Here is a 12,006-nt window from a genome sequence, read left to right as displayed (position 1 = left end):
TAATTATCTGATCCAAGATGGTCTACCACCAACAAACCAGCTTCTAGTTTGTTAAGTACAACAAAGGTTGGTTTTCAGAACATTGGTTAACAAACTAATGATCAGCTTGGACCAGCTAGAAATCCAGGCAGCTTAAGCTGGATTTTTACAATTTTTTTCTGTATTGGATCTTATGAGAAACATCGGATATTCATCCCGGCATTTTCACAGATTCTGCAAGGGGTTCCCAAACTTTTGCATGCCACTGTATTATTATTATTATTATTACATTAATCTGCCATTCTATTATCGTGTGTTCTTTTCTGGCAACTGTTCTATTTTAAATTAATAATAAAATAATATAATAAAAAATACAAGACGATAATAATAATGTACTAATTATTTACTAAATTGCTGGAAATTATTTTACTATTTTTAAATTTAAATAATTACATTGATTCTGCAAGGGGTTCCCAAACTTTTGCATGCCACTGTATTATTATTATTATTATTATTATTACATTAATCTGCCATTCTATTATCGTGTGTTCTTTTCTGGCAATTGTTCTATTTTAAATTAATAATAAAATAAAATAATATAATAAAAATACAAGAATGTACAAATTATTTACTAAATTGCTGGAAATTATTTTACTATTTTTAAATTTAAATAATTACATTTTATTTGAATTATTTTAACAGATCTTTTGCTGTGAAAGTTTTTCAACAGGTCCGAACTAATTAATATCTGATTTCACATACACATATGATGTTTTGAAAAACACTGATCACATTTTTTATCTTAACAGGAAAACAAAGCTAATTGGAAGGCGTTGTGGGGAAAATTCACCAAAGAAATTGAAGTTCTACAACTGTAGGTTCAGTCTGTGCATGCTTTATCATATTCCAGTGACTTTTCGAATGGTGTTTGTCATATTGTAATGGCTCTCATTTTTGTCTGCTTAGCTACCAGCATCCTAATATCTTGGAGTTATGGGGCAGCTTTTCAGAGGCAGATCGCTTCTGTTTAGTTTATCCGTACCTTCATAACGGATCATTGTTCCACAGGCTTCATGAGGTAAATCATCTGACAGCAGACTGTAACTTGTTTCATCATAGCAATCTAAAGTTGAAGTTTTCATAGTGCTTACTCTTGCTTTTGTTACAGGAAGTTCAGAGTTCTCTATCATGGCAGGAAAGGCTGAACATCATCAAAGGCACCGCAAAGGCAATCCACCATCTACACACTGCACAACCGTGCGTGGTTATTTGTGGAAACATTACGAGGTGCCAGTGTGAAGCCAAATCTACAGATTCTAGGTGCCCAGTGAAGATGGTGCATTGAAATGAGCTTGTTTTGTGTTGTGTTCACAGTTCAAACATACTCTTGGATGAGCACCTGCAGCCCAAATTATCAGATTTTGGATTAGCTCATCTCAGACCGCACTCTGTCGATCAGAGCTGCACTATCGTCATGGATACAGCCTCCCATAGCAACCTTGGCTATCTCCCAGAGGAGTACATCCGCGATGGCAAGCTATCAATCAAACTTGACGTTTATAGCCTTGGGATGGTGAGTGCAGCATCCTGTTTAAAAAAATGATATTCCAGAGCCAGGGACAATTTGCACAAATAAAGCTTTATGTCAGCATTTTAATGTCAATGATTCAATTCATTGATTCAGTTCAGTTCAAGCTGCAGATTACTGGCCATTAAAATTTCTTTATCAGTTATTACTGGCCTGTCATGACTGGCCCAACATAATTCAAGTTCTATTTTTTTAATTAAATTTCTTTACATTTTCTTTTTATGCTTGAAGGTTATATTAGAGACCTGTACAGGACAAAAGGTGAAACAGGAGTCAGCAAAAAATCTGTTTTTGGTAAGAATCATCTTAAGGAAAAAAAAAAAGTTTACTTTAGTAACTAGTTTTTAATTTTTGCTTTTGAAAGCCATACATGCTGTTCTTTCTATCCATCAAATAATGCTAAAAAGAATCTGTCACAGTTTCCACAGCAACATTTTGCGGCAGTACTGTTTTCAAAATTGATAACAAAGTAAAGATTTTACTCAAGCACCAAATCAGTATTAGAATGATTTCTGAAGGATGGTGTGACACTGAAGAATACAGGAGTAATGACTTTGTTGTCACAGGAATAAATGACATTTTAAATGTATTAAAATAGAAATTGTTTTTACAACTACTTGTGTTAAATTGTAATATAATTTAATTATCAATATTATCATTATTATTATAATTTATTTTCATTTGTATTTTGTAATTTAATTAATATTTGTGAAATTGAGTTCTGTGAATCTGTTAATATAATTCATATTTTAGATTAATATAATTGACTGACTAATGCCATTGCATTTTTTTTTTTAGAGAGACGTACTGCATTCAGAGTTTGAGGAAAAAAGCTCTGTGGATGCCTGTCTGCGGTTTTTAGATCCCAAAGTTGAGCACTGGCCTACTGCGGTGGCACTTTGTCTGCTCCGAATCGGACTAGAGTGCACAGGCAGCAAAATGCGAGTCAGGCCGAGCATGGAAATGGTTAGTAAATATTCTCATTTATGTAAACATATACACATATCAACTAATATAAACTTTATTTTATTCCTCTTCAGGTGCTTCAGAGACTAAACCAACTTCTTCCCATGCCTGCACTGCCTGAGGACCAGCCGCACACTCTAGATGATACGATCCCTCTTCAGCGGCCATATAATGGCCTTAGTCAGCGTCTAAGCTTTCCCATTGAATTTGATGAAATGTACAGCCCACTGGAGGAACCGCTACCTCCCAGAGTTCCCAATCTGGCAGAGCCCTGCGAGTGCAGCCAGTCTGAGGTCACTTTCTTGAGTGTTGGAGATCCCAACTTGTCGCATTCCCTCAGGGAATGTCTTCAGGAAAATGACAGAGTGGTTTCAGCATCACAAAGTCTGCAGTCAGACTCTGCAGCTTGCCTGGACTTATATGGGAGCTGGCCTGTGGAGTGCAGCTGTAGCACTGGAACCGAAGTGCTGGGATGTGAGGACTGCTGTGCGAATGGCTTCAGTCAGTCTGTTTTATATGTAACTCTAGGCAAGTAGATTCAAGGCAGCATTCACAGCGAAATCTGTCTCGGAAGTGTCAAACTTCATTGTCAGCACAGACTAATTTATGTCCAAGCAGGTTCAGAATTAATATCCAGTATTTTTCTTTTTCAGACGATGATGCCCAGCCCTCTCAGAATAGCATCACGAATCCAGCAAAAGAGAAAATAAAGAATAAAATTAATCTGTACAACCAGGGGTTAATAAAAACTGAAGAACTTCTTTCGCTTAAATCAGAGTGAATCAGCAAGGTTGGACATCTCGATAAAAAAAATCAGCAGTGGGTAGTGTTGATGCTCATTTTGTATAAATGTTTGTTTTTTTCTTCTTTTAAACATATTTGAAGATATTTTAACAGTATTTTTACATATTTCAAATGAAAGTAGTTTAGAAATCTACATAACTTATTCCTAAGCTGAGTTTTTTAAATAAAAAAATAAAAAAGAAGATTAAAAGTGGATGTGGGTGATGTTACATAAAAATCGTTTCTAAAAGAATATTAAAAAGAATATTTTTTTACGCAGACTTACTACTACTGTCACTTTAAGAGGGTGGTGGTCATTTATAGTAGTTCATTTTAACGTTACATATTTATAATTCATTAAAAGAGTAATTTTAAAGTCTAAAGATGAGCTGACACCATGTTAAAACATTTCGGTGTCTTCGCTACCTTATAGTGTCTACAAATCTCTCAAGATCTCTATGTTTTAGACGACTCTAGCAAGTATAATTAATTTGTGGAAACAAAAGGGGCTTTTGATCTAATTTATGTGCGTACATATTTTAACCACATGAAAATAATGTACAGTGTTCTTGACAATAAAAGAACCGAAAGAAACCACAATTCGTGTCTAATTTGACCGAGTCTTTTATTTTGGAAAAATCTGATTATTGGGTGGTGCAGTAATATCGTCATCTATAATAACCGCGAAATTAAAATCGAAACCCTCCTTTTCTTTGATTAGAGTTCAAGTTAGAATGTCGCAGCGTGAACTAACGTTAACTGGTTACATTCGATCAGATGGTGTCGATTTTCAGTCAAACCAGGATGATGTAGAAATCGAAAATGAAGAAGAGGAAATAGAGCCTGAATTTCTGGACATGAATGAGGTGAATTGTGTCTCATCTGGGGGAAAAATTTTTAAAACCTCCATGCCAGCGTTAAAGGAAGGTAAGGCAAATATTAATAAACGGACGTACTTTCAAACAGCAAATCACTAAATATACTGTTTAACCCATTTAGTCCTATTTCTTCTTCTAATCAAGCAGTTTTGGAAAAGGGAGTAATAATCCATAAATGTGTATTTATCTCTTTTTTTTTTTTTTTTAATTGTTTAATGTACCAATACTTTGAAGTATAATTTTTTTTTTTTTTTTTTATTGTTTAATGTACCAATACTTTGAAGTATAATTTATTTTTATTTTTTTTAGTTTTATAACGTGAATGAATCAGTTATTTATCCAAAACCAGGGGCGTAGCGTCTTGGTATGCACGTGCAAATAGGCCCGGGCTGATTGGGGGCCAGCCAAGGGGGACCATAATTAAAGCTGGTCCTTAGCTGGTCATGTGCTGGTCCTAAGCTGGTCCTAAGTAACTAGCTCCTGCTCAGGACCAGCACATGACCAGCTAAGGACCAGCTTAAACCTGCTCAAACCAGCAGCCATGCTTCAAAACCTACCAAAACAGCATATGCTGTTTTTTTCAACAGGGTTGCCACGACCAAATAAAATAATAATTAATTATAGCTAGCTATCTAGTTGAAAAGACTATCACAACTGTATCACAGTTTTAATTCTCTTTCTTTCATTTTAATACTCTTTTATCGAAAAGTAACAAGTGTTGTGGGTGAGTAAACGGGTTAATATTGAAAGTAACAATGTTTAGTGATTGTAACGTTAAGAGTTTAAACTGTACACTTTTACAGGTAAAAGTAACTTGAATTTTACGCTGTTACTTGTAAAAGTATCATGCTGTTTCATCTCACTCCTGAAAGAGGGACTAAACTGTAGCAATTGTACGCTATTATTTTCTTCTTTTGCAGTGTTATTAGTGACTGGTAACAGGACGTACAAGGTCACAGGCCAATTTCACCTTTGTGATCCATGGTGGAAGGTAACCTGCAGAGTTAACCGTGGCAGGCACAGGTTTTTTACCCTCCGCTCCAGCTATCCCTCCTATAGTCTCCGCACCAATCTGAGATCAGAGGGCCGGTCACTTGTATCTCTTTTTCTTAAAGAGTGTGAGGCAGACCCTCTGTTTGTTAACATGTTTATGGAGTGGTTGCCCAATGACACAGACGTGGAGCCTGTCAATGTGCTGGACGTCCTGAAGGATTTTGAAGTTTCAGCACCAGAGCATAAAGCTGTGGCTGAACAGCTCAAATCAAATGTCATTAACTCAGGTTGGACCACCCATATCACCTACTTTCATAGCCCTAAAAACAATTTATTTCTTCCATTCAATAATTTCCTGAATAACCACTCCAACCAATTACAACTAGGCAAAGCAAGAGCTGAATAAACAATGTTTAATGTCCAAAAACAGTGATTCTACGGACATAAAAAATATATATATTCAATTTTTATTTTTTAATTAAATTATTTAATTATTAATTACATTTAATAATACATTATTTGAAAATGTTATCAAAATAACATAAAATATATTTTATTATTTGATCATATTTTAATGTTATAAGTATTAATTTGTAGTAAATTAATATCTATTACATTTATTTCAAATGGTTGAAAAGTGTATCTTTAGTTACATTATCATATGAACATCCAGTCATTGATGATACTGATTTAAGTTTCGTACACTCTAGTTACACAAAACAACTCTTGGTTCATTTCATGCCTGACATGACTGTAAGTAATGAGTAATTAGTTACAGTAAGTGATTTTGAAAATGATGTTACTGTGCTTGTCCTTGTTAATTTTGTCCTAAAACACAGTTGCTTGGACACGTGTGAGAGTTGCCAGCATGTACCCTCAAATCATGAAATACTTCCCAACATTGCTGCCAGGCCAGTTTATGGAGATAATAAGTAATGGAAAGATGAAAAACACACAGGACACCACTGAAGAAACTCCACAGCAGCAGAGTAACACAGACTTATTGGAGAATCTAGAGAAGTTAATTGAGAATGATGTTTGGAAGTTGGGCTTCAGCTATGTAAGCGTATAGCTGTAATTATTTTGTTATTGTACATTTCTTTACATCTTTAACATCCTATAGCTTTCAAGCTTCACTCACCTTGGCACAATCCTTCAGTCTGTTCAGTCTAGCCTGTCGGTCTATTCAAAGTTAAAGCTTTAAGGGCTTTCTTTCTCTAGTCTTTTGCTATTGCTGAAACATTTTTAATATTATTCATTGTTTGATATCTTTTTGATTTGACTGGTACTTCAGTGTTGTCATATTTTCAACAGATCATGTTTAAAGAATTCCGTATGATCAGATGTGAAGCAAAGATGAAGTCCTTTGAGCTTTGTAATTTGCTCAGAAGAATCCCAGAGGTGCAGCAAAATGCCTTACAATTGTATGAGAAACTGAAACACTACTGCAGAGAAACTGGAAGCACATACATTGAACAGAAGATGCTGCTGGAGAAGATGCAACAGTGGAAAATTGCATTTGAAGGGGCCTTGTTCCTAAACGAGCAAGAGGTGCTGATAAAGGAGAACAACAAGGTGGCACTTCACAACCTCTTCAGCTACGAAATAGACATTGCTGAATGCTTGAGGGCCCTGGTTGAGGGAGACCCCTGGAAGATCCACTTGGATGTGAGGAAAGTTCTTCAAAGAGCTGCGATGGAGAGACTAACGGGGAAGGCTTGTGACGCAAGAACATCAACCTCAGAACAAAATGACATGGAGCAGGGGATTGGGTGCAAGCAAAAAGATGAAGCTCAGCCAGGTTCCTCAAGCATGGACCACAATGGAGGAATGGCATCCCACTGCGATTCTCCCCAGTCCCCAGTTTCTGAGACCATCATAAAAAGAGACGACTCATATTTTGACTCAAATGACTCCACCTACTCGGACATTGATCCCTCTACTACAGAGTTAGACCCTGATCAAGTGCGAGCAGCAGAAATGATGTGCGCCAACCCGGTGACTGTGATCAGTGGGAAGGGTGGTTGTGGGAAGACCACATTGGTCAGCCTGGTGTTTAAGGCAGCCGTGCAGAAACAGACCAGCAAGAGTGACAGTGATGAAAAGCCTCCTGTAGAGGTTCTCCTTACTGCTCCTACAGGAAGAGCTGCTTCACTTCTTACTAAGAGAACCGGTTTCACTGCTTATACCGTGCACCAGGTATTGCCAAATTATACAGTATCCAGTACAGACAAATAACATGGATACAATGGACTCCTGCATGATGTTCCTCCTTGTTAATTTGTCTTCTTTGTTCAGGTTTTATGGAGTTTCATGAATGCAAAAAAGGATCAAAGTGGAAATCCACAAGAATGGATGTTCTCGAAGGTGCGGGTGCTGGTGGTGGACGAGGGAAGCCTGGTGTCTGTTCAGATCCTTCACTCCATTCTCAGCATGCTTACCAAACACTCAAAACTCCAGAAGTTCATCATTTTAGGTAAAGGCAAATTGCATGTATGACACGATAGAAATAAACAGCTACTGAACTTTATTAATTTGTTTTATGTCTGCAGGAGATGTGCGGCAACTGCCCAGCATCGAGCCTGGAAGCACGCTGTGCGATCTGTTTGAAGGACTCCAGAAGGTCCGTTGGGCCATTGAGATGCGGACCAACCATCGTGCAGAATCTGAGCTCATCGTCAGAAATGCTGTACTGTGAGCAGATAGTTTGTACTCTGAAACGTTTAATGAGCTTTCCAGAAATTTGTGTATATAGCCTCTCCCAGCTTTGGTTCCTTAGTGGTTTGCAGACTGTTGTGTGTGTATATGTTTTTATGCAATATGAACAAATGTTAATGCTAATTCTTGTTTAATAACAATGACGATTATTATACAATTATTATACAGACGGTTTTTGTTATTTCCACAAACTTTCAGCATCTCAGAGATGGGTAAAAGAATGTCTTACCATCCACTGGAGTTTGATGCCATTATTAAAATGACAAATCCCTCCACAGTGCCGTCTGACAAAGGGTTCATTTTTGTCCAAATTAGTGAGAAAAATGATGGTAAGTGAGCCGTTTACAACACATTATTGCATGACATGAAATGTTTTGCACTCAGGTCATATATGCTACATACTGAAGAATTGTGTGTATGTAATTGTTTCCTGATAGATTTATACTTTGTGCCTCAGATGCAAAACTAGTTTCGCCAATTGGAAGAGCTAACGTTGCCCATGTAGGAATTACGAATGAAATTATTTGTTGATTACTGTTGGAAAATGTTAAAGTTGTCTCCGCTCTAATGAGCGAATCTGGAATTGAAATATTTATTTGATGTGCATTGTAAATATGTTTTTGTGCTTAGCTCTCGAGGAAGCCATTCAATTCTTACTCGAGAAAGCTCCTGGACTCAAAGATCATAGATCATCACAGATTGTGGCATTTATGAGGTAAGACCTCATTCAAAGATTTGTAAATATAGTGATATTGAGGTTAAGATATTGAGGAAATCTTAAATCACATTAGACAATGAATTATTACATTTAATTCATCTTTGTTGCTCAAAGGGAAACAGAAAACTTGGAAACAACCATATGTAAACAGTATGTTGCTCACTGATGAGGATTTTTAACACTGATCATCACTGCTCCAATTTCAAACACCCAATTTGGCTCACTTTGTTATTGCCTACAACTAAAAAACTTGCATCACAACTAAATGTAATCGGTCCCAAATGAGTGAGCTGTATGGTAACCTAGAATTATTGCTTTTGCTTACAGGAAGGACTGTCAGGAGATCAATGAGCTTTGCTGCAATCATTATTCGCGTCATTCTACAATGTAAGTAAAAACCTAATACTTCCACTTTTATTACCTTAATTTGTTCTCTTTTTAACTGTATGTATTTGATTTCCTTTTAGGACTCCTGAAAAAAAAATCTGTTTTCAAATGGGGGATAAAGTTTGCTGCACAAAGAATGGCTACATCTCAGATAAAGATGATGAGAACATGCAAGAAGAGCCTGCACATGATGCTGCTGGAACTTCCCAAGATATTCCAAGTACCCAAAGAAAAAATGAACGGATGAAAGAGAACAGACAAAGAATGTGCAACGGGGAAATTTTCTTCATTATAGGGGTGAAGTGTTTTGTGAAAAATGTCTTGATTTGATGCTTTATTGTGGTTTTGCAATGCCAAAAAGCCTTTTAATCTGAAATATCTGATATTAAAGTAAACTGACATTTGCTAGGACTCGAACTTGTGAACATTTAGAGTAACTACTTGAATTTGGTTGGTGCATTTTTTTAATGATATTTTATAACCAATCACAGGATGTAACTGAGGTGGATATGGGAGCAAGACGCAAAACAAGGTACTTGACACTAGATGATAAAAACGGCCGTGTGGTGACTTCTAAATACAGTGAGCTACAGAGAGAGTGTAAACTGCGCCATGCTTGGGCAAGAACCATTCACACCTTTCAGGTATTGAGTTCACACACACTCTTTGACAAACTTTGTTCATCAATGGCCCATTTAAACTCTGTATTAACACCTGTCTCAGCCTCACGCCTAATCATTTGTTTTCTCTCATTTGTTTTCAGGGCTCAGAGGCAGAAACAATTGTGTATGTTCTTGGCAGCTGTGGTGAAAACTGGCAGCATGTATACACTGCAGTGACACGCGGTCAGAAGCGCGTGTATGTGGTGGGTAGAGAGCGTAACCTAAAAAGAGCCATCGTGAAAAAGATCACCCCTCGCAACACACGATTGCGAGGCCGTGTCAAGGAGATAGTTGCTCAGCAAGGTCCTAAAGACTCTTTCGCTCAATCTGACTGCAGACAGAGTCATGTGGAGACCCCTGTGAATCATGGGCCTTCACAGTCCACACCAGTAGCCTCAAAGCGGCCTGCTCAGTCAGACCCCTGTACTACACAGAGCAAACTTATGAAGGTAACAGAGTAAAACAAATGTAAATAATGAAAAGTACACTGATAATTGCTTTTAACATTCTGTGACCTGCTCTTGCTCTAGCAAACCACTTCAGAAGAGCCTCTGTTAGACAGCGCAAGCCCCAAATCTCTTTGCGAGGAGCTTCCTTGAGAAGATTCGCATTCTCACAAGGAACATGTATGCAGTTAATTATGAATGATTTTCAATTACAAAGCAGACAGAAAGGGTAGTGGCATCAACCAAAATCTGAGACCACACTGATTCAAGATCTAATTTAAACCTGAAAATACAAAGATTCAGGAATTTGAGAAGCTTTAAAACAAATGTAATTTGCTGTAAATTGAACGGAAACGGTTTAAGATTCTGCACTATTTCTAATTCATGTAATTATATAATAAGTTTTCTATTTAGTATTGTTAGCTTTCTGAAATTAGGTAGCCTTAACAATGTGTTTGTATAATTGGTTGTTATTGACATTAGCAGTGCCAAATATGAATCATGCGATCAATGTGCTTTGTATTTTTTTTTTTTTAAGTTTGAATTATGCCTTATTTCCTTTTTATTTTTCATCAAGAAAATATTACAATATCATGTACTTGTTCTCACTTCTGCATCCTCATCTATTCTACTTTTTGACTGTAGACACTAATTGTTTTTGATGGCCTGTTTTGTTTTATTATTACTTTAAGCCTGAAGCGTGTAATGGCATGTGCACGTCTAACATTTTAACGCAATTATCAATCCATAATGATTAGGAGTAGTTAAAATAATTTCTGTATTAATAAAATCTCAAATACATATTTGATCTATACACTGGTCTTTCACGTAATCTTTGATGATGGTTCTGTTGACGCAGCACGCAAATTGCGTGACATATTTTGGCGTGATGTGATTGGCTGTTGTTGACAGTGTTTACAGTCATGGGTCAAGAAATGAACCTCGAACTGCCGAAAGTCAGCGCGGATCGACATGGCGCTGCAGAGTCCCACCGCTGGATTTAAAACCATAACTGGTTACATTTTACCAGAACGTCACGCTGTACAGTCAAACCAAGAAGATGTTTCAGAAAGTGAAGATGAAGAGGAGGGAATACAGCCCGAGTTTCTGGACATGAAAGAGATGGATTGTGTCTCATCTGGGGGAAACATGTTTAAATCTTCCGTGTCAGCGTCAAAAGAAGGTAGAACAACACATTTACTAACAAACGTTTGTTACTCATTGGTTGTGTTTTCGTTTTGTGTTTACAAGGTGAGCAGATGAAACCGGTTATTTTACATTGTTATAAGAAACAAAGTATACATTTTTGCACTTTCGGTGGTAATTTGGGAGCAAAAGTATTCATAAGTTATAAAAAAAAAAAATGTTATACTTTTTGTATTTTATATGGTATTTTCGCGTGGACTGTTATCTTGTATGACATTTTGTTTTTCACTTTCAAGCATGTTTGCTTAAGTTGTAATTTATTCTTTAAAATTGTTATATTTTCCTAAATTGTAAAATAATTGTATTTAAAAGCTATAAAGTTTTATATTTTGAATTACCTGTGAACACCAAAATGAGTATGGCACATCACTGACCTGCAAGTAGTGATATATTTATTTTTCATTTACATTGTTACAAGTAGCAAAGTAAACCTATTTTGGAAAGATAATCATATTTGCAGGTTACATAGCAAAAGAAGCCAGTTATCATGTTTAATTTACAGATTGTTGTTAGTAAAAACAACCATGTTTAGTACAATTCACACTGTTATGTCTAATCAGTTTACACTTGTTTCAATTAAAATCAACTTATCATTGTGTCTCACAGAAGTGAAGCTTATATGAATCACACACACACTCACACTCTCTCTCTCACACACACACACACACACACACACACACAT

General features: G+C 36.5%; 3 protein-coding genes across 3 annotated transcripts in view; all 3 read left to right on the top strand.

Moving 5' to 3' along the window:
• irak3 (interleukin-1 receptor-associated kinase 3) overlaps positions 1 to 3,395 on the top strand; it is a 3,756-nt gene extending 361 nt beyond the window's left edge. Inside the window, exons 2-10 of the mRNA XM_016574630.1 lie at positions 682 to 709; positions 789 to 853; positions 946 to 1,057; positions 1,148 to 1,266; positions 1,354 to 1,552; positions 1,799 to 1,861; positions 2,366 to 2,533; positions 2,608 to 3,061; positions 3,187 to 3,395. Of these exons, the coding sequence (XP_016430116.1) occupies positions 682 to 709; positions 789 to 853; positions 946 to 1,057; positions 1,148 to 1,266; positions 1,354 to 1,552; positions 1,799 to 1,861; positions 2,366 to 2,533; positions 2,608 to 3,061; positions 3,187 to 3,314 (1,336 nt within the window). The 3' untranslated portion in view covers positions 3,315 to 3,395. The remainder of the gene's footprint in view (positions 1 to 681; positions 710 to 788; positions 854 to 945; positions 1,058 to 1,147; positions 1,267 to 1,353; positions 1,553 to 1,798; positions 1,862 to 2,365; positions 2,534 to 2,607; positions 3,062 to 3,186) is intronic.
• A 655-nt stretch (positions 3,396 to 4,050) lies between these two features.
• Positions 4,051 to 10,592, top strand: LOC107757213 (DNA helicase B-like). Its single transcript, XM_016574629.1, has 13 exons — positions 4,051 to 4,243; positions 5,115 to 5,474; positions 6,027 to 6,247; positions 6,502 to 7,386; positions 7,486 to 7,663; positions 7,740 to 7,881; positions 8,104 to 8,234; positions 8,536 to 8,620; positions 8,951 to 9,010; positions 9,091 to 9,307; positions 9,502 to 9,654; positions 9,774 to 10,121; positions 10,203 to 10,592. Exons 1-13 carry the CDS (start codon positions 4,051 to 4,053, stop codon positions 10,269 to 10,271), a joined length of 3,042 nt encoding a protein of 1,013 aa, XP_016430115.1. The 3' UTR covers positions 10,272 to 10,592.
• A 477-nt stretch (positions 10,593 to 11,069) lies between these two features.
• helb (helicase (DNA) B) overlaps positions 11,070 to 12,006 on the top strand; it is an 11,317-nt gene continuing 10,380 nt past the window's right edge. The window contains exon 1 of the mRNA XM_016574695.1: positions 11,070 to 11,301. Within this exon, the coding sequence (XP_016430181.1) occupies positions 11,091 to 11,301 (211 nt within the window). The 5' untranslated portion in view covers positions 11,070 to 11,090. The remainder of the gene's footprint in view (positions 11,302 to 12,006) is intronic.

This window comes from Sinocyclocheilus rhinocerous, unplaced genomic scaffold (assembly GCF_001515625.1).
Source record: "Sinocyclocheilus rhinocerous isolate Xijiao unplaced genomic scaffold, SAMN03320098_v1.1 scaffold1164, whole genome shotgun sequence".
NCBI classification, from domain to species: Eukaryota; Metazoa; Chordata; class Actinopteri; order Cypriniformes; family Cyprinidae; genus Sinocyclocheilus; species Sinocyclocheilus rhinocerous.
Note: the sequence above shows the minus strand (reverse complement) of the source record. Positions and strands in the feature narration are given on the sequence as shown.

Coding starts and splice junctions, on each gene's coding strand:
- LOC107757213 (XM_016574629.1), top strand. CDS start 4,051: ATGTCGCAGCGTGAACTAACGTTAACTGGTTACATTCGATCAGATGGT. Junction 6,248..6,501: donor GGAAGTTGGGCTTCAGCTAT/GTAAGCGTATAG, acceptor TATTTTCAACAG/ATCATGTTTAAAGAATTCCG. Junction 10,122..10,202: donor CACAGAGCAAACTTATGAAG/GTAACAGAGTAA, acceptor CTCTTGCTCTAG/CAAACCACTTCAGAAGAGCC.